General features: G+C 34.6%; 3 protein-coding genes across 9 annotated transcripts; 1 reads left to right on the forward strand and 2 right to left on the reverse strand.

Moving 5' to 3' along the window:
• The first annotated feature begins 1,055 nt into the window (after positions 1-1,055).
• LOC110920988 (serine/threonine-protein kinase BSK7) lies at positions 1,056-5,386 on the forward strand. Of its 5 annotated transcripts, none has more exons than XM_022165244.2 (12): positions 1,056-1,386; positions 1,471-1,562; positions 1,977-2,117; positions 2,204-2,418; positions 2,615-2,750; positions 2,819-2,952; positions 3,163-3,268; positions 3,495-3,580; positions 3,741-3,929; positions 4,074-4,226; positions 4,295-4,408; positions 4,731-5,386. In XM_022165244.2, exons 3-12 carry the CDS (start codon positions 2,036-2,038, stop codon positions 4,971-4,973), a joined length of 1,458 nt encoding a protein of 485 aa, XP_022020936.1. In that variant the 5' UTR covers positions 1,056-1,386; positions 1,471-1,562; positions 1,977-2,035; the 3' UTR covers positions 4,974-5,386. The 5 variants fall into 5 exon arrangements, with proteins under 5 accessions (XP_022020936.1, XP_022020937.1, XP_022020938.1 ...); XM_022165245.2 differs by having other exon boundaries at positions 1,982-2,117; XM_022165246.2 differs by having other exon boundaries at positions 2,018-2,117.
• Positions 5,387-5,525: 139 nt separating this feature from the next.
• LOC110920989 (tubulin beta chain) lies at positions 5,526-7,340 on the reverse strand. The gene is made up of 3 exons (XM_022165248.2): positions 6,868-7,340; positions 6,498-6,767; positions 5,526-6,365 (listed from the first exon to the last, which is right to left on the reverse strand). Exons 1-3 carry the CDS (start codon positions 7,259-7,261, stop codon positions 5,692-5,694), a joined length of 1,338 nt encoding a protein of 445 aa, XP_022020940.1. The 5' UTR covers positions 7,262-7,340; the 3' UTR covers positions 5,526-5,691.
• Positions 7,341-10,089: 2,749 nt separating this feature from the next.
• Positions 10,090-14,857, reverse strand: LOC110926229 (glutamate--cysteine ligase, chloroplastic). 3 transcript variants are annotated; one of them, XM_022169986.2, is made up of 17 exons: positions 14,699-14,857; positions 13,670-14,010; positions 13,441-13,591; positions 12,910-13,017; positions 12,654-12,746; positions 12,472-12,555; positions 12,312-12,380; positions 12,118-12,188; positions 11,949-12,017; positions 11,723-11,816; positions 11,554-11,643; positions 11,412-11,492; positions 11,215-11,307; positions 11,052-11,132; positions 10,866-10,935; positions 10,506-10,621; positions 10,090-10,427 (listed from the first exon to the last, which is right to left on the reverse strand). In XM_022169986.2, exons 2-16 carry the CDS (start codon positions 13,996-13,998, stop codon positions 10,533-10,535), a joined length of 1,572 nt encoding a protein of 523 aa, XP_022025678.1. In that variant the 5' UTR covers positions 13,999-14,010; positions 14,699-14,857; the 3' UTR covers positions 10,090-10,427; positions 10,506-10,532. The 3 variants fall into 3 exon arrangements, with proteins under 3 accessions (XP_022025678.1, XP_022025677.1, XP_022025676.1); XM_022169985.2 differs by having other exon boundaries at positions 10,501-10,621; XM_022169984.2 differs by having other exon boundaries at positions 10,497-10,621.
• Positions 14,858-15,479: the final 622 nt, after the last annotated feature.

Raw genomic sequence — 15,479 nt, forward strand, 5'->3', positions numbered from 1 at the left:
TTGAACTTTTATGATTCACTAGAGTAGAAACTATATTCATATATTGTTATCTATTTATATAGTGATATAATGGATCTAGCCCATTGGGCCCAAGCCCAATAAAGAAAATTTAGCTACAATCATCACCAAAATTTGGCCCATAACATTTCACAAAGTAATTGGGCTAAACATTGTCTATTTACACAGCGGTATAACGGATCTAGCACATTGGGCCCAAGCCCAATAAAAAGTTTAGCTACAATCATCACCGACAGAGCGCACCAAATTGTTCTTTTAGAGAAAGAATCATCATAGCTCAAGGATCTTCTTCAGGAGAACCACTTGGTTAAAACACACGTTGGGTGCACATACGTCAATATTTTCTTTCGAATCATAACATTGGATTCAAGGACTATAGACGAATCCATTACAGACCAAACAACGGCCCGTTAACCGATCCCCACCGCATTTATTACTATAGTTAGATATTCCTATGTGACTTAACAGATAAAATGAAAGATATATCTGACTAAATTTGAAAAGAAGATTTTGATATTAATAAGTAATTTGAATACAAAAAGGTCATTATGTACTACCTACGAGAGAGGGAAACTCTAATTCCTTATCTCTATAAATACTCCTTATTACATGTAAACAATTCTCATGAACAATTACAAACCCCATACTTATACTTTAAATTATGTGCAACTTTAGAGAATTGGTATTTGTTCTCACGTTGGACACCGTATCGTGACTAGAATGGTGGTGTTTGTTTTGTAGAAATCAATAACTATTCAGAGCCCATGATCGTTGAGAGAGAACCACTTGAAGCGAATACCGGTTCATAACCCAGTCGTATGTAATTATGTATATTTGTTTCTTCACTCGTGGTTTAAAAATTGGATACACGCATTATTATTGAGAACATAAATACACCATCATTCATTCTCTCGTATACAAAAACGGGACGAAGTTCCCTAAAAAGTAAAAACTGTCTTGGATCTAATGAGAATGGACCACCCACCATATATCGGTTTCAGCTTCCTTATTCTTCATCATCCCAGACCCCTGTCCAGAAACCATAACAGAAAAACCATTTTATTTTATTTTATTTTAATTTTAATTTTAAACAACAAGTAGCTAGCTTATTATAGCCATGGTGTTTTCTTGGAGGCTAATCACCAGACAAGACAATTACAGGCAAAAAGTTAAAATCAAGATTATTGTCGGTGGAAAATGGAGAGTAATCGAGTGCAAACTTGAAATCAAGTGACAACAGATCTTCAAATCTAATGGCTGTACGCATCAACAACACTAACTAATATTTATTTATATCCAACAAAGAGAGAGAGAGAGACCCACTTCGTCCTTTCGACTAATCACTAATGGGTCCATCACCTGCTGCAGGTGCTCCTCTATATTCAACCAAAAAAGTTTATAACTTGGTGTTTCTCGACATGCTTTTTAATTATGGGTTTGTTTTTGATTCAGCTCCTTTTTTGCTTGGAGGATGAGCTTCTGCTGATACTGATTTTGGACTTTCAGGCCCTAACTTAATTTCTTGATTGCTGATCATCTGAAGGGTATGCTATATTGCTTCATCAATTATTTGTGTGTCTTAACTGAATAGAAAAACATCAATTCTTTCTGATCATGTAAACACCAATACATGCTGCCTGCATTTTTTGTCTCAACTTTCTTCTTCTTGCAAAGTCTACTGTGTTTTTTTTTTTTTTTTTTTTTTTTTTTTTTTTTTTTTTTTGGCAAGAATGGTTACATGTTTACCCATTGATCAAAAAGTTAATCACTCTTTTTTGTGATCATGGTGTTGGCTTTTTCTTGCAAACAAACCATCATATTTGCAAAAAATGCCAAAAAAAAAAAAAGACAAGAAAGGGCAGGTATGACTCTTTTTAGTTTAATTATGTTTATTTAGCATTTACGTTTCCATAATAAGTACCAAAATGCATTTTTTCAACATAATCTTGTATCTGTAGTAAAGCTTGATCAAAGTAATTTTGAAGTTCTGATTTTGAAGCTTAAAGACAACTTAACAATGGGGTGTGAGTTTTCTAGACTCTGCTTGTGTTGCTGTGTTACAGAACCAAATGGAGTGATTGCCGAATCCCATAATGTCGGTATGTAAAACTTATTCATTGCTCTTATCCTTCTTTATTGCCATAGAAATTTCTTTAACTAAACTATGATTTATTACATAAAAAAGAAGAGACAGGTGAGGGAAGTGATTTGTCTTCATTTCGCGAGTTCTCCATTGACCAACTTAAGATGGCTACCATGGGTTTTTCTGTGGAGAATATCGTCTCTGAACATGGAGAGAAAGCCCCTAATGTGGTTTATAAAGGGGAATTGCAAAACCAAAAACGGGTTGCCATCAAACGGTTTGATAGAGCTGCATGGCCCGACTCCAGACAGTTCTTGGTAAGTACATCTTCATTCCATACACGATTCAGTTACGTAGAGGTGGTAAGCCCAATGAGCCTGTTTAAAAAACGTAGATTGCTCTATAAGCATTGCTGATCTTTGTAGTATAATATTATGAAACACTAAACATTAATTTTGAAAAACAACCTTTTTCCATCAATGAACCATCTTTTAATATTGCATGCTATCTCAGGAAGAAGCAAGAGCAGTTGGTCAGCTTAGAAACCCAAGATTGGCTAACCTACTTGGATGTTGTTGTGAAGGTGATGAAAGACTACTTGTAGCTGAGTTTTTGCCACATGAAACACTTGCAAAGCACTTGTTTCATTGTAAGTACCTTTTTTCTAGATTATGTAAAATTAGCCCAAATTATGATTATATGTGCATCTTGATTTAGGGGAAACACAACCTATGAAATGGGCAATGCGATTACGGGTGGCGTTATATCTTGCAGAGGCTCTAGAATATTGCACAAGTAATGGGCGTGCTCTTTACCATGATCTCCACGCCTATAGAATAGTCTTCGATGATGTACATTTTTACCCTTTTGTTTTTACCTTTTGATTTATGTGTGTTATAAAACTGATTCTTACTATGTTTTTTGTGTTCCGATTGGTTATCTGATTACTAGGGTTTTGATAATCAGTTTTATACCAGCTACAAAAAAAAAATGATTATTTTACGATTACTTAGTTAACCCCCTCTTCAAACAATAAGTTCCAACACACACATGTGTTGCAGGATGCTAACCCTAGACTCTCGTGCTTTGGATTGATGAAGAACAGTAGAGATGGGAAGAGTTATAGTACAAATTTGGCATTCACCCCTCCCGAGTATCTGAGGACTGGTATTGATTTTTTAATTATGATAGCGTTTCATTTGATCTGTAAAAGGAAATAATGTTGCAAAATAGCTAGAACTAAATTTATATCTAAAGGATAACATGGAGGTGAGATCGGTTTACTTATTAGAATTGTATGTGACAAGCACAATATATAGCATGAATAAATATGCACTTTATTTATTTATTTATTTTCGTTGAGCTCTAACACTTGCTTTCCTTGATCTTATAGGGAGGGTGACACCAGAAAGCGTGATGTACAGTTTTGGCGCCCTTCTGCTTGACCTTTTAAGCGGAAAACACATTCCTCCTAGCCATGTATGTGTCCAACTGTCAGCTATGTGTTGAGTTATGTTTTATATCCAATGTGTCAAGCAAGTAAATTAAAAAAATAGGTAAAATCGGCCGAACAGGTCATAGGGGTATTTCGTAATCATAAACATGTTATTATCTAATCAATGATCTATGGATTCAACAGGCTCTTGACCTAATAAGGGACAGGAACCTTCAAATGCTTACAGACTCTTGCTTGGAAGGACAATTTTCTAATGAAGATGGAACCGAGTTGGTACGCTTGGCTTCAAGATGCTTACAATACGAGCCACGTGATCGCCCAAATCCATCCTTATTAGTTACTGCTTTAACCCCTCTCCAAAAGGAAACCGAGGTAATATTTTACTCTTCTTTGCTGACTCCTCTTTAGATTATTATATCATTCTTAGCAACACACATAATGATTTATTGATCGTAATGTATGTTTTTTTGTTGATTGTTATTGTTATGTTAAGTTTCTACCATGTAAATATCACAGGTGCCTTCTCATGTATTAATGGGTATAACACAAGGTGGACCCACTACGCCTACGACCCCACTTGGTGATGCCTGCTTAAAAATGGATTTGACTGCTATACATGAAATCTTGGAAAATTTAGCCTACAAAGATGATGAGGGAACAGCAACCGAGGTTTGTTTCCGGTTTGACTTTTTTCCTTATAGAAGTAAACAGGCTTAGCACTAAATAATGGCTTGCAGCTCTCATTCCATATGTGGACAAATCAGATGCAAGACACAATAAACTCCAAGAAAAAAGGGGATGTGGCTTTTCGCCATAAAGAGTTCAAAGCCGCAATAGAATACTACACACAGGTTGTTGCAGATGTCTTATATTCCTTTCAGTTGGTACAAAAAAAGGCAAAAAGAACTACACTTTATTTTGCAAAAATGAGTTTTGGATGAATTATAAATGTTCTTTGATGATGGGTATTTACGATAAAAAACCGCTCATATCTGATTACTTAGGGGTCACACAAAGAGTTATGTATTATCAGTTTCATGGTAGTTGCAACAGAACTTATTAGCTGATGGGAAAGTTATATCACCTAATTCGTTTTATATTTTAAGTGATAACTGTATATTATCTTATTTTGTTTATTCCTTAAAGTAATCTAAAATGAGTTTTCTTTTGCAGTTCATTGATGTAGGAACCATGGTCTCGCCAACAGTCTATGCACGCCGAAGCCTATCACATCTCATGAATGATAATCCACAAGAGGCACTTAATGATGCTGTCCAAGCACACGTTATATCCCCAAGTTGGCATATTGCTTCTTACTTACAAGCTGTTGCTCTTTTCGCTCTGGGGAGGGAAAACGAAGCACAAGTTGCTCTCAAAGAAGGCTCAGTTCTTGAAGAGAAAAAAAACGTCACTTAATCGTGTCGAAGCAATAATAAAAGAATAAAAAGAAAACGTTCAATATCTCCCTTGATCTCCTTGGTCCTTACCCTTTACAGCATTGAAAAAACCATCAAAAGGGGATTTTAAAAAACTGGCTTTTTGACATAAAAGTTGTCATTTTTATGTGAATAGAGAATCTTGATAACAGTAAAGGCATAAGTTTGTAGTTTTGCTTTGCTTGTATAGTTTTTGTTGCTTTCTTAAAAACATTGTCTAGAGTGGTGAATGACATCTTTACCCTTGGTATCAGGTAAGTTTTCACAGTAATCTCGGGTCGGTGGGGAGGGAGTCAACTGGAATTCACATCCTTGCTGGATGCTGATTGTAGACGTTTGGTGTGCAGTGCTGTAATCTACCAACAGTTGATAATATTGGTTTGTTAAAACTCATGTGCACCTGATCTGTTAATATGTGGTGCTATAAGTAATCCATGTTACATATTTAAGTACCATAAATTAGATTTTTTTTTTTTTTTACTAATTTGACCTGTTAAAACACAAAGTATATGTCTCTTGTCAGACAACTTGAAGATAAAAGTGGAATGCTTTATTGGCAATAATAAAACAAAAGGAATATAACAAATCCAAATTCCAACAACAGAATACTGAAATACACACAGATCAATAATCAACCCCTTCAAAATATCACTACACAGTACACACCTTTGACTTTGACTTTGAGAACTGTTGACTTTTTAATTTTCTTCCACTTCTTCATCATAATCATCCTCTTCAACTTCATCAGTGACAGCATCTTGATACTGTTGATATTCAGACACCAAATCATTCATGTTACTTTCAGCCTCAGTGAATTCCATCTCATCCATTCCTTCCCCAGTATACCAATGCAAAAAGGCCTTCCTCCTGAACATAACAGTAAACTGCTCCGAAACCCGCCTGAACATTTCCTGAATCGATGTCGAATTCCCCATGAACGTCGACGACATTGAGAGTCCCGTAGGCGGGATGTCACAGACGCTCGACTTCACATTGTTAGGGATCCACTCCACGAAATAAGAAGAGTTTTTGTTTTGTACGTTGATCATTTGTTCGTCAACTTCTTTGGTCGACATTTTGCCACGGAACATGGCGGACGCGGTGAGGTAACGGCCGTGACGTGGATCAGCCGCGCACATCATGTTCTTCGCGTCCCACATTTGCTGAGTCAGCTCCGGGATGGTTAGTGCACGGTACTGCTGTGATCCTCGGGAGGTTAAGGGTGCAAATCCCACCATGAAGAAGTGGAGACGGGGGAAGGGGATTAAGTTCACCGCGAGTTTTCGGAGGTCGGAGTTCAGCTGGCCCGGAAAACGGAGGCAGCATGTGACCCCACTCATTGTAGTTGATATCAAGTGGTTTAAGTCGCCAACTGCATGAGAGTTGTACCATAAAATAATTAACTTTTACACAGATAGTCATTTTTATGTGTAACATATAAAAAGTGACCATACATATGTAAACAATACGCTTTAAAATAAGAGTTATTGTTTAGTTGACTTACAGCTCGGGTTGGTGAGCTTGAGTGTACGGAAACAAATATCATACAATGCTTCATTATCAAGAACCATGCACTCATCGGCATTTTCCACAAGTTGGTGGACCGAAAGAGTGGCGTTATAAGGCTCAACAACCGTGTCCGACACCTTCGGTGAAGGGAAAACCGAAAAAGTCAACATCATTCGATCCGGATATTCTTCTCGGATCTTGGATATCAATAGGGTACCCATACCCGATCCGGTCCCCCCTCCAAGTGAGTGGCATACTTGAAAACCTGTGGTCACATGATAACAAACACATAGTTTTTTAACTTATGATATAAATCATTGTACTTGCTACTTATAATAACTTAACAAATAAATTTATGTTTGTACCTTGCAAACAATCACAGTTTTCGGCTTCTTTACGAACAACGTCAAGAACCGCATCAACTAACTCGGCACCTTCGGTGTAGTGCCCTTTGGCCCAATTGTTCCCCGCCCCATTTTGGCCGAAAATAAAGTTATCGGGCCTAAATATGTTACCATATGGCCCGGTACGTAGACTGTCCATTGTACCGGGCTCAAGGTCTACCAAGACCGCTCTAGGTACATATCTTCCACCACTAGCCTCGTTATAGTACACATTCACCCTTTCTAGTTGGACGTGAGTGTTACCAACGTATTTTCCAGTTGCATCGATACCGTGCTCGTCGCAAACAACCTCCCAAAACTTGCCACCGATCTGGTTACCACATTGTCCAGCTTGAACATGAAGAATTTCTCTCATTTTATTGAGTATAAAATTTAGGAAATTACTTTATTAAAGGAGACTAAAGGGAAAAGAGGAATGGAACAATGAAGGATGAATGAGAAATGAGGGGTTTTGTAGTGAAAATTGTGATGGAGACCATGATATTTTAATTCTGATATTTTTGGGACATAAAATAAGAGTAATAATTTTGAGAAAATAATTAAAATAGTAATTTCCATGTGGGTGTGTTTTTGTTTTGTATAAAAAAAAATAATGAGGTGGAAATGAGTAGACACAGGTGAGTGGCCTTTCCTTTTCTATCATTTTTCTCATAAATCTTATGTCAATGTAATAAATAATAATGTATTTTAGTAACTTATTTATTTATATAATATTGATTTTTCATCACTAATTGAACTATTATATATTATAATTATAATGAATGGAAAGAATATTACATTATTTTTAATAAAAAAATAAGCACTTGTTGGTGTGTTAGTAATGGGATGGACATGGCATGCGTTTAAATAATTCTTAGAGTCATATTTGATTGTAAAAGTGTGTCTTGTACGGATCATGTATCCATTATTTATTATCTGTCATGTTTAAATTTGAGATTTTTATTACTTAGAACCTGATTTTAACTCACCCGATAAACTAACTTAAAATGTAAAGTACTCAACTAGACTTCTATTTATTCTTTATTTTTATTTTTTTTATAATCTAAGTTACTTAACAATTTTAAAATACTATCTATTATACTGTAAAAGTTATACAACATAGTAATATGCAAGTAAACCCATAAATAAAGGATTTGATAGCTAACCCCATATCCAAATGTCTGAATTTTCATCGTCAAGTTTAATCAGTTTTTTTATCATCCCAACTTATATGTTGAGTTTATAGAGACTATAACTAACTACTCAAGGGCATCAAGGACATTTGAGGACATTTGAGTTTATCATCCCAACTTATATGTAGAGTAGAATATACATCTAAACTGCATTATGGAGTTAGAAATATCATGTAATAGTTCTACATGTCGTGTCGGCTGTCACTTGTATACAGTTGAAGGATCCAATGTTCTAACTTCATATAATTATTGTAAATTATTAGCAACTTATAATTCATTTTCTTACTTAAATGTCAACTTCATCTTCATCTTTCAGTATCTGCTTAATAATAACTGAAAATAAAAAAACTGATAAAGACTCTTAATTTGTAACCATATGCATTTAGAAAATGATTGTTTATTCTTTACCCAAAAAAAATGATTGTTTATTTTGCATTAAAAAAACGATTGTTTTTTTTTTTCATCAAAAGTATCATCTCATTCATTTATTAATCCAACTCTAAATTTTTTTATTCTAGAGTTAGATATTTTACTATCATTACAAATGATATATTGTAGTTTCATATTTATATAGACATATATTTAAATTTAAATATTAATTCATTCGGCTGTTGAAATTCATTCGATTCATCCAACCAGTAAACAAATAATGCAGTTGGTTCATGGGAATTCTTCATATATTCCAAACAAATTTGACTAAATCATCGTTGTAACTTCAGATGTAGACCATAAGATCAGCATTTGATCAATCGTCCAAACGCTTGTTAGATCTATGGTGACTGACTTTGATGATTGTCATTAACCCCTAAACAAGTACTTTAGTTACAACACCTTATGTACCAAGTCACATCATGGACATTTACAAGACCTTATTGAATTGCAATAAATTGATAGAATATTCATATTTAAGTTGGTGTGGTTGTAATGGTGTTGTCAACTAGTTAATTAGCTTTATCAACATCTAAAGCAATTCAATTAGAAGGGTAAGTTGTCTTCCTCCTAATTATGTTATCATCTCATATATCTTAGGTGTTCTTTCACTTCATTCACAACTTCACATTACTTTAGTAGATGTTCTTTCGATTCAAAAACAATATCTCAATTCGTATTCATGTTACGTTGAAAGTTGAAACAAGTCGAATCTCTTTTAAGTTGAAACATCAAACAAAATTTTGGTTAAAGTTTTTCCCTAAAATTCATATACAACATGTATTGAAATAAAATTGAACTCTTTTAACCAACGATATGCTTACCTAATATTTTTAACTTTTACTCATCAGAACCCTTAAATACGAATAAATGAGTTGAATTAATAAACTCTCATAATGGTTTAGATCTTGTCAATGAAGTGTGTTATTCATTGATTGTATGAGGTAGCTGGCTAGCTATAAGATGATGTTTCACAAAAGAACAAACACCGTTGAGGAAAAATAATAAAATACAAGTAAACAAGTAACATGGTAGGTCATGGAGAGCATGAGGGGCACATGGTGCATGCCAGCTTACACATGGACAAGATTTCAGATGCAGATTGGTTCCCACAAATAATGTCATAGGAAAATACTTATGTTGTTCAGGACAAAATTGCAAACAGCTTGATCCATCCTAGCTAATAAGATGCTCCAAGTAATGAGTTACTGATTAATATTTTTATTATCTTTTGCTGCACCAGTTACATGTTGTATAGGTCACGTATTTTTTTAACCATGAGAACCAGTTATTGAATCTACATGACCCCACCGATATCATGCTAACCAACAGGATAAGATAAAACGCAGAGCTTGCGCCAGACATGTGCCTTTTAAGAGTGTTAAAACACAAAAGACCAGTGAAAGCTTGCTTCGAATCTAAGACCTCTTCATATGTTGCATCAAGATGGTAAAAGAAGTTAAAAAAACCCGATGTTCCTATCCCAAAAAAAAAAAAAAAATAAATAAAAAAAATAAAAATTCCATGAAAACAACTTAAGATAATAGCATATGGTGATTGTGATATCTAAGAAAACATCACGTCTCAGTAACGATCAAATATCTAGTTTATTGACCATGCTAATAACAGAGTTATGCTAAACCTACAAGCTTCTGTCACATCACAGTCCGTGTGGGTCTGATTTGCAATCGAAGTGATGGGTCTTGATTAAGCTTGATAATAGAACAGTAGAATGGTTGTCTTAAAAGAAAGAAATACAAATACAAAACTTATTTTATGTAAATCTGAGGTGAACAAAGAAGCCTACAATTCAGAAGTTTCGAATGGTAGTATCACTCACTAAATGCGTCTTGTTGCATTACTGATCACACCGGCCACTAAGTCCATGATCACTTCATGCACGCAGCACACACCTTATTCCTACAAAATATGGTGTGCAGATTATACACTGTAAAAAGAAAGTTAAAGATATCAACTATAGATACATACATACATTACATAAATATGGACAACAACATGAATATCTTAATAGAGTAATTCCTCAAATACAGGGTCAACATTTTGTCCCCATTTTCCATGATACAGTTCCAGAAGCTTCTCTGCTGGTGTTAAACCTGCAGCATAGAGATAGATACACATGTACATCAGATTTTTCTGGTTGAGTTGACACTTCAATACTCTTTTTAGCTAAAATGGAATCAGGTCAAGTAGGTTGAAACTTGAAAGTCACCCAAAGTATACAAAACCTTCTAAATCCGTTTATTAAAGTATAATACTGATTATCGTAAGGATGTTTAACGCAATACTTATATACAATTGTCAAAAAAGAAAAGACGAGAAATAAGAAGCATAATTCACCTGTTCTGACCACCTCTGCTACTTCATTTAAGAACCCTGTTTCTTTATATCCTCTTCTCTCCAGGCCATCCTGAATTAACGGTGATTGTTAAAAAAAAAAAAAAAAAAAAAAAAAAAAAAAACTATAAATGGGTTGGTTCACCAACATGACTAGACTAGAGGGTATGAATCAGAGTTTTAAGTCACCTTTGCTAACTGCAAAACTTCTTCAGCAACATGTTTCAGCAATCCATCACGGAATGGGGTTTTCAGACCAGTTACAGGCACCTGAAAAACATTATCATACAGCATGTATGATGAGAAAACAGTTCCATAAGTAAGAAATTTGCTTTTTACATGCTCAAATTACCTTATTTCTCAACATCTGTCTTTCGCCTTGAGTCCAATCGGCTGTCATGTCCAAAACATTTTGCAGAGAAATATCATCATACAATATGCCCACCTGAAGTTCAGGTGCACTACAATGAGGTCTAATAAAAATACACCGTCCTTGATGATTTAATTAATTAAAATAAAACAAGACAAACTATCCATCAGATGATTTACCCAAAAAGCAGGCAATGCACATAACCTCCTCCATGGCCCTCCATCAGCACCCCTCATTTCCAAATACCTTTTAAGTCTCACCTGAAACAGCATTGTCAGTATATTGGAAAAGTCCACTTTAATGTGTTCTTAAGTAACATACCTCCGGAAATATTGTTGTGAGGTGATTCTCCCAATCATTGAGAGTTGGATATTCTCCGGGAATCGAAGGGAGTTTTCCGGCGAGGAAGTCCTGTAAATAAATTATGACTGTTATTCGCACAAACAGCTTAGTTAAATAATTAATTTGACTATTAGGGATATAGTCGAACCCTGAAGGACAATCCCGCACAGTCGATATACTTTTTCTTCCGATAAACAAAATACATAGGGACATCGAGAGCATATTCAACATATTGCTCAAATCTGATGTCATCAAATAGAGGGCATATTAGTATAAGGTATAACCTTTCTTGTGAATATAAATAAAATAAAATAAAATAAAATAATCCATTTTGTATTGAATCAGAAATGACTATTGAATCATAACAAAATTACCCAAAGGAATCATCAAAGACAAAAGGAAGCATTCCAGAACGATTATTATCGGTGTCTGTCCATATTTGGCTGATAAAAGAATTTAGCACTGTCACTATATATTCCCATTGGTATTAGATAAATAAATATTATTGGCATAAAATATCTAGCAGGTTTAGTAGAAAATCACCTCCTCATGCTGAGATAACCATTCGGCTTTCCTTCTGTAAATGGCGAATTAGCAAACAGTGCTGTAGCGATCTGATTCATAATAAACCAGTGAGATACACAAGCTGAGATAACCAACCCATTAATAAAATGGTGGAAAAAGCCATCTACAATATATATACAACCAGAAGTGAAGATAACAACGCATATACTCACAGGTTGTAAAGCAAGACCAGCACGGAATTTTCTTATCATGTCAGCTTCAGAAGAGAAGTCCAAGTTAACCTATTAATGACATACATGCACTTACTTACCTTCATATTATAAAACAAAATGGAGAAATAGTTCAAATAAAGTTTAAAGAAAATAAACTCACCTGAACAGTACATGTCCTGAACATCATGTCAAGTCCAAGAGAACCAACTTTAGGCATGTAATTCCGCATAATCTCGTATCTTCCCTGTGCCAACATACAATGTCAGCATATTTTAATGTTACTAACTATTGAGATACTACACATCACCATTGAGAAAACCAAACTAAAAATATTTTTTTTACCTTGGGCATTACTGGTATATCTTTCCTTTCCCATTTAGGTTGAAAACCAATTCCAATAAACCCGATTCCCATCTCTTCAGCAACAGCTTTAACCTGTAACGTAAGGCCCCGCCGCCCCACATGTGTATAATTGTCAATTTCAAGACATGGTAAAAGTAAAACATACATGATTCTGTATTCTGTAGGAGGTGCAAGTAAAAAAAAAGTAGGCAAATTAACGTATCGCAATTTTTATGTAAAGATTACATATACAAACCTGGTAAAGGTGTGAATTAACTTCTGCACAAGTTTGATGGAGAGTTTCAAGAGGCGCACCACTCAGCTCAAACTGACCACCAGGTTCCAGAGATATACTTTGTTTTCCCTAAAAAAGATTTAAAATAAATGATTTAAAGGTACACGAAAATTGCAAAGCTGTTTTGAAATAAAAATGTGTAAGGTATATAAAAAACATCTTAGGTATTTTTTGTAAACACTGACGTTTTTTGTTAGCATAAACAGAGTTTTAATTTCTGTTTGACAACAAAGTGAAATAGCATTTTCAACATGACCATTTCCTGAAAACACAGGCATTAGCGAAACACCATTTTACAATTCATAGCTGCCATTTACAAATTTCTGTAACTTTTTAAGTTGTTTTCTGAAAACACAAGCCTTAGCGAAACACCATTTTCCGTCTAATCTTACTACAAATGCAAGAAGAAATAAAATAATGCACCAAACGAGGCTTAAACTTCCAAAAGAACATTCTATTGAATTAGTAAAAGCTAAACAAATATCAGATTACCTGTTGAAGTCCAATTATATTGTCGCCTTCCATGACTTTGTCCCAACCAAATCTCTCGGAAATAGCATTTAGCAGATGAGCAATTTGTTCATACGTCATAGGACGCAATGTTTTAAGATCAAAACCGAATTTTTCATGTTCAGTTCCTATTCTGTCAAATCAATACAGTAAGACCAATCATTGATTAAAAATATATTAATTAACATGCATATATATATGGAAGTTGAACCTCCAGTTTTCCTTAGGCTTGCAGCCAGAAGCAAGGTATCCCACAAGATCTTCTTTTGTAAGTGGTTCTGTAGCAACAACCGCGTCCTCTGTGGGGGGGCTTGCAGCAACAATTACTTTATTGCCCCTTTTGACTTTCTCACCAATGGCATCTACATGCATATTTTGGGAAGATTTTGAGGAATTCCGTGGAAACGCAACGGTTGAGGTCCTGTGTCTAAATGCATTTGTGTTGTTTGCCCCACTAAAAAGTGAAGTATATCCAGATTTAGACTGTAAAATCTCAGTACGAATGCCATGTGATGGACTCGTCTGAGACATTAATACCATTTCTTTTTATCCCTGCAACACATACATAAATCAATGTTAACGACATGATAAATGTGACATGATAATTTAGACTGTTAGTAACAGTAACTATTCTTTGTATTTTAATTCCCGTACTAATTATAACCGACAAACCGTTATTAATATCTTGATTGCATTCTATCTCAACCGATAACCAGTCAGCTATTCAACTTACAAACTCAACACTAATCACATTAAAGTTCAATAAAATGCAGCAAAGTATGTAAACCTGACCTAAAACCAAAGTAATGAAATATACAAATAAAACAGTATTGCTGTAACTGCAGAACTTACAATAAACCTGTAGCAATTCTATGCATGCATGCTTGAAATAAATACAGGATTCGGAATTACAAGTTCATAAAATCGAATTAAAGCAGACATTTTTCGTTGGGTAATTCTGAAATCAATTTGAGTTGATAGTCAGTCAATTAGTAATCAACACTTTAGTCTAGAAGAAGCAACACAATTAGCTTTGTAATCTTAACCTGTTCAAAAGTAAATTCAACTGCTTCACCCCTGTCGGTGGCATTCATTAAAAAAAAAAACACACACACACACAAATTGACACTTACGATACATATAATTAAAAAATTGAAGACAAAAAATATCGAAACTTGAAAATTCACAGCTCAACAAAGAATTGTATTGAAACAGAGACAGACAAGTAGTCGGAGCTTACGGTGGCGGAAGGCAGCAACCAACCGGCGAGTGTTGTGACAGTGGACAGTAAGATAAGTTAGGGTTCTTTAATCTCTTTCCCAAAAGGCAAAAGGGTTTTACTTACTTTAACCCAGACCCACCCACCCACCCGGGAACAAAGATTTACACCAGTGGCGTACTTGTTACCACGTGGTTCAATGAATTATGAACCTGGCTACAAAAGTGTGTGTTATTCTACTTTTACTAAAAAATATATTTATTAATCAAGTGTGCAGAAAAAGGGTACATCAACCACGAATTGTTATGATTATAAAGTTAAACTGGAATAATCCTGCAATATTAAAGCACTAAAATGGTCCCATTGTCAAGCTGCTGATTTGGAGAATATATGAAGAGTGGGTAAGGATAGTGTAAAAAGAGACTAAAGTGTGAGAAGTGTGAGAAGTATATTATAACACTATATATAATACTATATAATACCATATAAACACCGTATAACAATATGTAACACCATATAATACCATATAATGCCATGTAACACTATATATCCTTATATAACAAATATAACACTATACATCTATCATAGACATGCTATCAGACAACCTATAGTGTTATATTTGTTATATAATGATATATAGTGTTACATAGTGTTATATGGTATTATATGGTGTTACATATTGTTATACGGTGTTTATATGGTGTTATATAGTATTATATATAGTGTTATAATACACTTCTCACACTTCTCACACTTTGAGCACTTTTTACAGGATCCTCTACCTATGAAGAGTAATAATAAT

The sequence above is a fragment of the Helianthus annuus genome, chromosome 17 (assembly GCF_002127325.2).
Source record: "Helianthus annuus cultivar XRQ/B chromosome 17, HanXRQr2.0-SUNRISE, whole genome shotgun sequence".
NCBI lineage: Eukaryota > Viridiplantae > Streptophyta > Magnoliopsida > Asterales > Asteraceae > Helianthus > Helianthus annuus.

Bases quoted from the DNA above. Each gene is read 5' to 3' on its own strand.
- LOC110920988 (XM_022165242.2), top strand. From the start codon at position 1,802: ATGGTGTTGGCTTTTTCTTGCAAACAAACCATCATATTTGCAAAAAAT. The intron at 2,118-2,203 runs GTATGTAAAACT...TACATAAAAAAG, and splicing joins TGCCGAATCCCATAATGTCG to AAGAGACAGGTGAGGGAAGT. The intron at 3,581-3,740 runs GTATGTGTCCAA...TGGATTCAACAG, and splicing joins AACACATTCCTCCTAGCCAT to GCTCTTGACCTAATAAGGGA.
- LOC110920989 (XM_022165248.2), bottom strand. From the start codon at position 7,261: ATGAGAGAAATTCTTCATGTTCAAGCTGGACAATGTGGTAACCAGATC. The intron at 6,768-6,867 runs GTACAAACATAA...ATGTGACCACAG, and splicing joins AAACTGTGATTGTTTGCAAG to GTTTTCAAGTATGCCACTCA. The intron at 6,366-6,497 runs GTAAGTCAACTA...ACTCTCATGCAG, and splicing joins CAAGCTCACCAACCCGAGCT to TTGGCGACTTAAACCACTTG.
- LOC110926229 (XM_022169986.2), bottom strand. From the start codon at position 13,998: ATGGTATTAATGTCTCAGACGAGTCCATCACATGGCATTCGTACTGAG. The intron at 13,592-13,669 runs GTTCAACTTCCA...TTGATTTGACAG, and splicing joins AAGCCTAAGGAAAACTGGAG to AATAGGAACTGAACATGAAA. The intron at 11,493-11,553 runs GTATGTTACTTA...ATGCTGTTTCAG, and splicing joins TCACAACAATATTTCCGGAG to GTGAGACTTAAAAGGTATTT.